The sequence below is a fragment of the Myzus persicae genome, unplaced genomic scaffold, assembly GCF_001856785.1.
Source record: "Myzus persicae strain clone G006 unplaced genomic scaffold, MPER_G0061.0, whole genome shotgun sequence".
Taxonomy (NCBI): domain Eukaryota; kingdom Metazoa; phylum Arthropoda; class Insecta; order Hemiptera; family Aphididae; genus Myzus; species Myzus persicae.
The window spans coordinates 327,938-340,451 of NW_019101124.1; the positions used below are offsets into that span (position 1 = coordinate 327,938).

At 38.8% G+C, this 12,514-nt stretch overlaps 1 protein-coding gene across 2 annotated transcripts in view; it reads left to right on the forward strand.

Annotated features, from left to right (window-relative positions):
- The window catches only part of LOC111027781 (box A-binding factor-like), a 42,497-nt gene that overhangs the window by 28,593 nt on the left and 1,390 nt on the right, over window positions 1-12,514 (forward strand). Inside the window, exons 3-7 of one of the 2 annotated variants that reach the window (XM_022306198.1) lie at window positions 5,889-6,034; window positions 6,157-6,558; window positions 10,298-10,467; window positions 11,686-11,853; window positions 12,043-12,112. In XM_022306198.1, the coding sequence (XP_022161890.1) occupies window positions 5,889-6,034; window positions 6,157-6,558; window positions 10,298-10,467; window positions 11,686-11,853; window positions 12,043-12,112 (956 nt within the window). Of the gene's footprint in view, window positions 1-5,888; window positions 6,035-6,156; window positions 6,559-10,297; window positions 10,468-11,069; window positions 11,198-11,685; window positions 11,854-12,042; window positions 12,113-12,514 lie in introns of both variants that reach the window. The other variant, XM_022306199.1, reaches the window with a different exon arrangement.

Here is a 12,514-nt window from a genome sequence, read left to right on the forward strand (position 1 = left end):
TTCAAATTTCCTGGGCGAGTTATGTTATAATGTAGAACAAATTAATTACAATATTTTTTTTTTAAAAATGCTCATAAAATAATATCTACTATGTACCGTTGCTCTTGGGTCTTCGCTTTATGGTTCAATATTCTAAAATGTTTTTTTTTTATCGAAATCAAAAAGTTCTAATCAGTAAAAATATTTTAATTAGAAAACCGAATCATAGAAGATTAATAACTAATTATTCAGTGTCAATTATTGTATTTTCTGTACTTTTAATAAAAATTATTAACTTGTTCACATAAGTTTAACATATAACCTTAACAGTCCATTCATATTATACTCGTTAAATTTAACGTACGTTTTCTCATTTTCTTCCATTGTATAAATATATAGTTTATATAAAGTAAAAACCCTAAATCGGACTTGATGCTTCGTAATGTTAAAAAAAATTAAGCAAATTGACTATGTATACCGTCGTTTTCGCGTTTCTGTGTTTAATATGGATTATTTTCCCAGCTCATACAAGTCGTACCTATATGTACGTCAATAAATATTATTTAATTGCACGTTGATCCGCAGTCCGTCGGTGCGCGTGCTGCGGACGAACAATGTTTTATTCAAATGCTGACTCATCGTCTCCGCGAGGGGAGAGTCGGCGGCGGCGCGGCGTGTATATCACACATTATGTGCAATAGTGGATTTTTTTTCTCTCCACGTTCAATATTCATAATAATAATAATAATAATAATCAAACTACGACTCTGCCTAGGTGTACAAAACTTGTGCGTGCGTGCGCACTAGTACCACACTGCGTTAGCAAGATTTCTTTAAAAAAAAATTCCGTTGTGTTCAGTTTTCGCCGTTTTACAATCCACCGCCGCCGCTGTCGTTTCTATTGAAATACGATCGAACGGTGTGGGGGTTGTGTGCCGCGTGGTGTGGATCGCATCTATTTTGAATACCTACCTATCGGTACGAGGGTTCCGCATCGGAGACAGGAAAGAATTTAGCACAAAAAAAAATCGTTATGATAATTATAATAACGAGGAGAAAATAGTCGTCATGTTCGTACGACGTGTGCTGTGCGATTGACATTGCGATCATCATAAATAAAATAATATGCATTTGAAATTTTTTCCTTCACAAAGGATCGGCGGCGGCGATGATGTGCTTAGCTAGGCATTCCGTCGCATACGACAACGTACGGTACCGAGAGAGGTGACGACGGCGGTGTGTCCGCCCACGGGTTTTGTTCGTTCTAGGAAACTGACGGTGGCGGCGCATGTTTACGCTCTGCCGTTTCTACACTTTGCACGACGTATAATAAATAATTATTTATTATTACGTATACCGTATACCAGTAACCGCGTTTTATAATATCTTACGTTATTTCGTTTATCCCGCACGCCCCAGACCATTCGATAGACGTTTTCAATCGTCGTACCGCATTTTTCAGCTGTGTCGTGTGGTGCGAGGGCGTGATGGTTACTGTGGTTACTACTGGAAACCATATTGGTTTAAAAGTTGAGCTGTAGTCGATTCTTGTTTCTCGGTATACTCAGTTGCAACTTTGTTATTATATGGTACCAAAAAAGTAATGTCCATGCCTCATCGCAATGCTACTATTAATTGATCGACACACGACGCAGCTGTGAATCCTACTTTAAGGTACGGTTTCCCTGCAACGTCTGGACGCAGCGTCAAGCGTCACTACCGGTCTGGACGTAGGTAGCGTCTAGACGCCGCGTCCGACGCAGCCATGCTGTTCTCGCGTCTGACGTTGCAGGGAAACCGTACCTTTAGGAGTCAGGTTGAGGAGATCGCCCGGGTTTCCGTATCATCGGATAAAATAAATCATTTTTTACATATCGAGACAGTAATATTGCTATCATGTATTCGAACTTGAATCGCGGGCTGAATATTCGGAACGACGTTTTAAATTACGGTTTTGGGCACCACGCTTGATTCGTTAAATATTGTTATCGTTTGTGACGGAAGAGCATTTCGCTTGGCATTCGTTGTCGCCGCCATCACGTATCGGCGATCGACATAATAATCAATAATAAATACTTATTTTAACCAAAATCGTATTAGTATTATTATAATACACTTTTTCGTCGATTTAAAAACGAACGCAGTAATAATAATGTCGTTCTTGGAGTATGACCTCGTCGGTCGGTGAACAATGGACGAACTTTGTCCGGTCCGAATAAGTAGACAGCCGCCGCCGCCGCCGCCGACATCGAACACAGAGGGTGGTGGTGCAGGTGGCCGCCAGCATGAGTATACTCTGCCGAGTGTGATTCCTCTTGCGGGCAGCAGCTGAGTCCATCGTCCTCGGCGATGATTAAAAACGGTTTTTCTTTTTTTTGCCCACCGGACGGTTATTATTATTACATCAATGTGATTCGCCTGTCGGTTTTTGCGGTACACGAATTTACCTATGACAACAAGTTAAGGGGTCCAGCGGTGGAAAATTTTGGGAAACGCTGCCTAAAGGTCCCCACACACTGCAGCGGTAGCTGTAAAATTCTTTTGTCTTGGCGGTGCTGGCGAGGTGACGGTAAATTGTGTCTGGACTCATTTTACCGCTACCGCCATCGCTACCGCTGCAGTGTGTGGGAACCTTTATGGTATACGAAATGATCGCGCTCGGAAGAAAATAATATTTAACAGTCAAATGGTACATGGCTACAGGCTCGTCCTTAGGATTTACGTGAACCAGAGCAAAAATATTTGCGGAGCCTAAAATGTATTTATATATTTACAAGTGTCCTTAAAATATCCATATATTTTTACTGCTATATTAATTAATTTTAAAATAAACACATTTTAGAAGAATTTTTCATATTTTGGTAAAAGCAGAAAAACTTGTAGTCTTTGAATTACACTAGAAAAGTCAAAGCAAGTATAAGTGTATAACTGTACCTCTTTATTTTGTCCCATTATTAAATGCTTGACTGCTATTATAGTTATTTACTTATTAGTTATTACATGTACTATTTTGTATATCGTTATTCGTTACTTAATTTCTAAGAAATGTCTTCGTTATTTCTCTACTAGAAACGTTAAATTTGAAATAATGCAATGAAATAAATTATAGTTGTTGAAACCAATTTTAAATATTTTTTTTTAATTCGAAGACCCAAATCGAAGTAAAAAGTGCAAGGCCCAAGACTCCAATGCCACACTCGTAAATGAAACGATCGGCTATTGCGGTACTAATAAATTACGCATTTAAAAATATAATGAGCCTAAAAAAGCCACTTCGAAAAGCTTCACAAGACCGACCGGAATCCCGATATGATGACTGCGATCGGTGTGTCGCTGATTCGGAGATTTTGCTGAAATCCGTTTTCGACTCCAATCGGTTTCCGATTTCGCAGCGAGAACAATAACAATAATTATACTTTTATTATTGATGTGTGTCATAACACTCGGATTTCGTAACAACGGTGTAGTTTTTGGTGTATAGTCCGAACGTAAATATTATTATTTATTTATATATAGTATATACATATATATATTTCTGTATTTATATTTTTTATCTTCACAAGACTGTCCGTGAACAGCAGCGAATTCGCAGTGTTTATAATACGTGATCATGGCGGCGGCGGTGGCGCTCGAGGACAAGGACATAATGTTATTAAACACGTTCTTTTCGGAAATATTATATATTATTACGCGCGCTCTATCGTAATCTCGTGTCATTGAATACCAGAGCGTATTTTTTTTTATTATTATTTCTCAGTTGCTATCGACAAAGGGACGTTTTTGTTTTGATTATTAATGAAAAAAAAAATATATAAACCACTTAGATCGCTGCCAAAACTCTGTTAGCGCGCAGTGTAGATATCCGACATCGCGTAACCCGACACGACGCCGATATACCTGCGTGCACCTCGACGTATGTATATATTACCTTGAGCGAATACGTTGATTACTGATTAGTGTATGAACTATAAGGTATCGGTTTTCCGTGTTCATTTCATAGTATTACATATTTAATAGTATATACCTAACGTGGAATAATTGTTAATATTAAATTAATTGTATTAACACGACTCACCGATTTGAGGTTAAATCCTTTCCTTTTGGTTTTCTCGGGAATTCGGTATGTACGGTTTTTATCGAGAGCTGCGACGGCAGCGTTTTCCACATTCGATCACGTACGATCGAAGTCCGTTCTTGAGCATGTTTGAAGCCAGAGATCACGTTTGTTGTTTTGGTTTCAAAATTGTTCACAATTTGTCACCCGTTCGTTTGGGAGATTCTACATCTGGTCGGTTGACCATTGGTTTTTAATATTACGATGTATATCATATCATTCGGTGCTTTCCATAACCGAACAAACATAATACAATTCCGTACACGAAAATAATTTGATACTTCACAGATTTATACAAATGTATGTAGCCTAATTTCTCATCCAAAAATATTACAATACCGCACAAATTCATTAAAACCAATTTAAATTGGAAATATAAAAATATTATAAAGAATTAAATTCAAATTCCATAAAATCAAAAATGTGTGTGTGTTAAATCAAAATAATTAAAACTACTAAATAGTATTTATATAATAGATGTATAGGGTGAGCCCATGTGTTCCGTCTTTCGCACCTCTGCCCTGTTGTCTCCTGGTTAATTTTCGAGACATGATTATTTGTTAAGCATAAAAAGTGTCCAGCAATTAGGGAGAATTTCTCTGAGTGTCCAAACTCCTAGATGTGGCTTTTTTTTATGTGAAAAATATACGACTAAATTTGTGTATTGTAACGGGATATCAGTATTTTAAAATCTGTGTTTTGTCCGATACGTATTTGGTCACACAATTACCATACACAAGGTACATTACTACATTAGAGTATAATACAATATTGTCGTGTACGATAAATAAAATATTTAATATTTTTAAACGTACAATGAACACGAGTCGAAGAAAACATTGTTCTCTGCTTTGAGTGTCGTCGTTCAAGCTGCAATTACGTCGTTTTGTATTTCTGTACCTACCTATCTACCTACCTTTATATGTACGTTTAGTTGATATTTCGTGCCGCAGTCGTTTTAAAATATTGGCTCAGAACTGCCATACCTGTTAGGCATGTTAACACAGCAATAACATTGCGCCTATATTAGGTTAGGTATAGTTCAGTGTAGTACTGCAGTAGACGGTTATTGTCGTGATCTCTTAAAGTAAAGGTTTCATGGCGCCCGGGACCTGTCTTATTTACTTCGCAAAAGCGGGCACCGACGTGGAAAAATGATGTCAACCATTGCAATAAATTTGAATATTTTTCGAGTGTTCCTCGGTGGGGTACGCCCTCCTCGTTTTGATCAGATTTGACATTCTCCTCTCCCCGTCAACTTGTTGTGCTACCACATCGGGTGTTGAATAAGACGGCGTTGTAATTTGTAATAATAACAAAGTATACCCAATGTCATAGAAAACTGCGTGCCCCACCCTCCCCTTCTATTGCCGCCTGACAAGTCTGTAATAATTAATAACGTATTATGATGCTTGGCGCCAAGGCTGAACGTGTCGTCCGGTGAAAACATAGGCCGCGGCCTCAAGGTCGCAGTCGCAGCATAGTGAGACACGTACCATCGGGTTGGCTGTCTTGTCGGGTGTTAGGCCAGTTCGCTTCGGACAGTGATCAGTTGTGCCTCTGGTCTTTCACTCAATTTCTCTCATATACACACACTCTTTCTCCCCCCACCCCCTATCTCTTTCTCCCAGTTAATCCAAGTATCTTTCCCGCCTTATACTATCTATTACTTATATGCATGTAATATATATATATAAGTCGTGACTCCATCGGTCGATGGTCACACTCGTTTCGGCCCACCAAAACTAATCACGCCATGCAGCTTTCTGATCGTCGTACTTTGTTTTTCGCACAGTTCGTCCATGTACCAGAGGAGTAACGGCGGCGGCCTGCAGTATTCGACTTCCCTGCCACATTACTTCACGTCCTCACCCGAGCTCAACCAACAGCAGACCAACAACATCATCACATCCGTGGCCAGCAATCAAATGTGGTCCACAGGTAAGCCAATGACAGTTACATTTCTGCTTAATGAATGCACACGAATACTTGCACACATACTCGCCCGTTTGAAATTCGCTCTTAAACATTAACAGTTTCCTCTTGTCATTTCCCTTCTGCAGTAGTATCCGAAGACGGTACTGGAGGATATTCTCCGACGTCGACAAGCAAACAGCAGCAGTCCAACCACAACGGCGGTGGCCTGCCAGCTTTCGCCCAGCGTTTTGGCACGCACACGTCGTCAGCGTCCGCGTACACGGCCGCCGGTTCGTCCCGGTCAGCGCCTTCGTCGTACCACCCGATCGCTACGCCCGGCGTGACGCCCTATCACCTGACAGCCTCGGTCGTCAACAACGGTGGCCCGGCGGACACCTCGTCGCTCCAGTGGGCCGCGGCCGCCGCAGTGGCCGGATCGCACGGTTACCCTAACACCGACGGCACCATAAACTACGCTCCAATGCCGATCAACCAGTCGGGCAGGAGCCGGACAAACGCATTCTCGGCCGCCGCCTCACTGTCAGCACGTAAGTACCTATAACGATATAATGCTAATATGTATTATTTTAGACATATTTTGTAAGTGACGATCGATACCACGTCCCGGCCCACACGTAAGAATTGAATAAAACGTTTACAGGAAATCAACTTGGGAAAAATAATGTTATATATTTTATCAGGCTAGTCGTATTTTTTATTTTATCCGCCGCCTCCGGCTGAGAATTATCGACTGTCGTTAAAATATGCCATCGTGGACTTGCAAAACCTTAATTATATATGTTGTACATAAATTGTATATTTATATTATATGTGTGTGTGCATGTGTGAGAATGCGTGTGGCGTGTGCGTATCGCGGTATATACCAAAAGATGTGTTCCATACCTACTATAAGCGTGTGCCGCGCGGTCTGGACCCCGGGTCGGTTACGACCCTACATAATATTATAGAAAAAAAAACCAATAATAATAGTCGTATAGAATAGTTTGTCGTCGAATCCCCGTGGCGAGGTGACCGATTAATAGGGTAGGTGTTTTTTTTTCTCGGGGCGCGCGCGCTAAACTGCCCACCCAAAGCGACCGGAATCCTTTGCGGGCTTGCCCGTCGTGTGTGTACATATTTTAATAATAATACAAAAACAATGTGTGCGACCGGGGATCGAAGAGGGAACCGTCTCCGTTTACATCTCATGCACGATACAATAATAATAATATCTGTTTGCCATTAATTAAACGCCCATTTAGGGGATACCGGCTGCTGCCGTCTGGAGCTCACACACACACACACACACACGAGACCCCGTACTTACATGTTATTATCGTGTACATTTGTTTTCGGCGATGGTGGTCGCCGTGTCGCATAAGTAACACGTGTTCGCGAACTCGCCTTTTGCCCTTTGCCTTTTTTTTTTTGATATCAATACAACACTATGTATAATATTATAATACTTTGTAAATACTCGTAAATATTGATTATACGCTTCTCGTACACACACCCTCGTGGGTAAATGTGCGTGCCAATATATTATACGACGTGTGTGTCTTTCCCGTCTTCTTGTCCAAATATCGTGCATCCCTTGTCTTTGATTAATGTTCGCCGGCTGGTCATAAAAACGTGTGTTCGAGGTCTGGTAAACCTAACCGGACCAAAACCACCACCGTCGTCGTCGCCGCTGCTACTTAATACCCGACTGGGCAGACTTGTCTTATGCCGTTTCATTGCCCATTACATATATCTATATATATATATTATATTATATAACTAAGTTTATAAATATATAAGTAATAACGTTTGTGCCACACGGTATTTATGATTTAATTTGATCGCCCACAGATTCCGTACATAAATCTACACTCACGTTTCCGAATCTGACAGATATACTTCTATTATTACTTCTATTATTCATACTCTACAATTACGCCGTTGCATTCATATTTTCTAAATAACTTTACTAGTTGACAGAATAAAAAATTTAAAAAAAAAATACTAGCTCTTAACAAAACGATCGCCTGTTGACAGTATTTATTTTTTAACCTATTGATGCAAGATTGACTCGTCAGGATTTATCTTTTCACATAATCAAATTAACTGTAGTGTACAAATACATATAATATACATGTTGACGTCGTTTAGTCTCATTTATATATTATTATACGCACCACGACAGTATAATATACTGCAGTGTTTACTCGGAATAATATTGTTTTTTTTTCGAATTGTAAATCTAAAAGTAGACCCGTCGTGGTGGTGTTTGTCACTAACGAAATCGTTAACGTTTCCAGTATTGTAATAATTGTGTACTAGATGTTCAACGTTCGACGCCGTTTGCTCGCAGTTGGTCGCGTACACTAATTATTTGATTTGTCTCTTTACTATACGATAGTAAATATAATAAAATATATAATAACAAGCGTACAATAAATATTAAAAAAAAAAAACTAGGTTAAGTCACCGTTTTGTTATCATCGTATTTATTCTGTACGCGTTTTCCGTTAATTTTTTTTTTTGTATTTTTTCCCTACCGTTTTATCACAAATTTTGTTGCTCCCTCGATAACCATTATGCACCAGAGCCCGAATTACACGCGGAAAACGGAAGCTCGTTATCGGCAACGGCCATGTTGGAAACGAAAAATTATACATGCACCGAGCAGGATCAATAGCCTCCGCACTATACAGTATAGATGCCCTTCTAAAATAACACATAATAATATGTAGGTACTATATAATTGTAACGATCGTATTAAAACGCACACAAAAAAAATGTGTATATATTATTATGTTATATTATATATAGTTAGTTATTTTTTCTTACGTGTGTTAATCGCAATTGCGTGCCATTTTTAATTGTTGTAGTACTAATCGAACGTGGTTAATGTCACGTATGGTGATTCGTACGCACATATCAGGCTCGCCTGACCTGCTTGTGTTGTACAGTAGACTGTCAAAAATTAAATTTATATTGAATGTAGGTAAATTATATAATTTTGATTATTTGCAAAATGAATTCATTCCTATGGTGTCGATTTTTCAAATATTCATGGAAATCTCTAAAAAAAATTGTTATTTAATGTTATATTATTTTCAAGCCATTTGTACGGTGGCCTGCGTTTTAAGTTGTTTTGTTTTTCTCTCGTTATTGACACCATTGCCGACCGCCCGTCTATCTGTGTCTACACATGTTGCCCTTAGATAACTCCGCAGAACGACCGATGGATGACGGTTAGTTGACGGTCTGTCTCGATTGTAATCAATCCACCGATACGATATTGCTGTTTATCGGTTCACCGCCAGCGAAGGGTCGTGTCACGAGCTACACAGGACGATTGTTGACGTTGACACGGCTTGTTGACCTCGGAGGGCGGTGGTGTATATGACACGGTCGGGGTGGGACAGTAAAATAATATCGGGCCTTAAATATTAAATCCTCTAATAGACCCTTTTTTTTGTCCTTTTTAATATTTGCCTTCGGACCACCTCGTCAAATATTTATCGAATCACCCACTCGCTAATGTGTGCGTCCGTCGCGGCGCTAAAACCCTCTGCAAGTGTGATGAAGACGACACCCCGGGATATCGATTAGCATATATTTATTCGGAACACATATGTTGGTTTCAATTTTACGACCGTCTCTTCAAAACCGCGTTATTTCGTGTTTTTTTTCTCTACCGTGTTTTAAGTTCAATAAAATATGTATATTGTATATGTTATATGACGTTATGTAGGCCATAAAAACAAAATATTATTAGATGTTTTACACACAAAAATACAATATCGGTAAACAGTTTACGCGTTTATAATAATTGGTCTGCTCGTTTTAAACCGATTGATCTCTACTTACACGAAATCAAATGGGATTGTTGCGTTTGCATGGTTGTGCTGCAGCGTATATTATATCAATTGAAATATAAATAATAAACACAGTAAAAACAAGCTCCTGTTTGTCTGTATTCCAACGCATCTTCGTCCGTATGTATATATTATTATTATTTATATATTTTATGGGGGGGGGGGGGGTAAACTATAGTATCGATAAACTGGTAAAGTCTCTCGGACAACCCCGCCGAGCGTAATAGGCGTCGCGAATATGTACACTTGACACGACTAGGCACGCCTTCTCCCCTTATCGTACACCACCACCACCCCTCAAATTGTTAACTATATATAAATAGGGTGCAAGCGATTGCCGCAGACGTGTTGACATCGTGTCGTGTCTGCTTTGTGTATGCACATATATATTCATATATATACATAATCATATATTATACAGTCGACGAGATGGAAATGTTTTGCGAGGGTCGCGAGTGCGTGAACTGCGGAGCGGTTTCTACTCCACTGTGGAGGCGCGACGGCACCGGTCATTATTTGTGCAACGCGTGTGGACTTTACTACAAGATGAACAGCATGAACAGGCCTTTAGTAAAACAACCCAAACGGCTGGTTAGTGATAATGCAAAGAAAATCCTTTGCGGTTTTGTGGGCGCGTGTACGTCTTGTGTAGTACGTTTGCGTATTTTAACAATATTAATATATTATAGACCTACAATGGTATAGATGATGCAATGTATACTTACGTATTATGCATTTTTGTGACACGCCGCCACCTCCGTAAAATTATAAACAATATAATATGCATGTATGCGCTTTGGTTCGCTATCATTGTTTGTTGTCTCCGTCTTTGTGCGTTCGAATATAAAAAAAAAAACATAAAGAATTATAGACTCGCTACGCGTAGGTATACATAAACAAAACTACCAATAGTAGCTTGTAATTACCGGATCGTGTACCTACAGCTCCCCAGGTAAGTGTTTCTAACAGCTTTTTTCCCGTCCGCATCATATCGAAATGAGAGCCCTTGTAGAAATACCTGGTAACCAGCCGTTTTAGTGAACATTTTTTATTCTCATTTTTATATTTTTTTTTGTTGTACGTCACTGACTCCCCGATGACTGTCTTCCACCCAATCGGTCGTCATCTTTCAAATTTGAAACCGTTTAAAAGGAGAGTAAATTGTAACATAGTTTATTTGTTTGTTGTTCTAGTGGCTTCTGGCCCGAGCTCTTCCAGTTCTGGGGATTTCTATAAGGGTCCTCTGTATCATCATGTGCCTGCCAGCTTTGCAAGGTCATCCGGAGCCGGCGGATTAGAAGAGAAAACCACAAGAAGAATGGTATGTATTTTTAAACATTAAGTTTACAGTATTTACTCTATAGTATCTTTCGAGATTATATTATGATATCAGTTGGCGGCGTTGTATATAATACCAGTGGCGAAGAAATGTACACTTTTAATCATAATAAAGTTTCACTAACCGTAACACGTGCTACTAATATACTAATAATAATCAAATTCACCGGCTTCCATTATCACCGTCTTTAAAAACATTTGTTTAGATTATGACGTTATTAGTTATTATGACCGTTTTCTAATCTGTCACAACACAGATACGGGGTTATTAATCTGTGTGTTCATTCATAAACAAAACTTGAAATCGCGTCGGGCTCTTCCGGTCTGGGTTCCCCGATGGCTAGACGCTTTGTACTGCATGTTTGGAATTCTCCCAACAAAGCCATATAATTACTAGCGCAAAAAAGCCTTCCTGCTGTGTTACTTAAGCGTAAGGCTAACGGTTAACATTTTTTAATTTTTTTTTTTTAGCAAAATGCATCTAGGCGTCAAGGGTTGCAGTGCACAAATTGCCAAACGGCCACCACGTCGTTGTGGCGTAGAAATCAAGTGGGTGAGCCTGTGTGTAACGCATGTGGTCTGTACTTTAAGTTACACGGTGTTAAGAGACCACTTACGATGAAAAAGGATTCCATCCAGGTGATTATAATTTTATTTTTGATAGGCATACGACTATGTTAACTCACTTTCGCAACTTATTACTCAAATTAATCTCGCCCTGTTTATCTATGCGTTTTGTACTCCGAATCCTCGAGGAGATTCGACCATAAAATATATACCTACATATTTTTTTTATACAATATTTAAATATTTAATTTTGATTTTCAGACACGGAAGCGCAAGCCCAAAGGTGGATCTAAAATAGAACCGGAACCTAAGAGAATCAAACAAGAAATACGTAAGTCAAATATTTTATTAACTGTCATAATTTTAATTTTATGAACCATGATTGCATGAAAGACGAACATATTGTATTGAATATTTAATTTTAATTATAAATCTATGGTCATTAAAAGTTACACAGTTATTACTAATCTGCAGATAATGCACGCAAATATATGTTCAATAATGACTATAAAATATGATAGCGACAAAATTTACTATTTATTATTAAACATCACTACATGGTATATGTACTCAATAAATAATAGTAATGATAGTTATTACTTATTATTATTACAACTTCTACATCTACTAATACTTGTAGGTACTAAAAAGGCTCTTTTTATACTGGTTATTTACAGTACTTGCACACTGTTAGATGATAACATTCATGAGTATAAAATATTATTAAAGCATG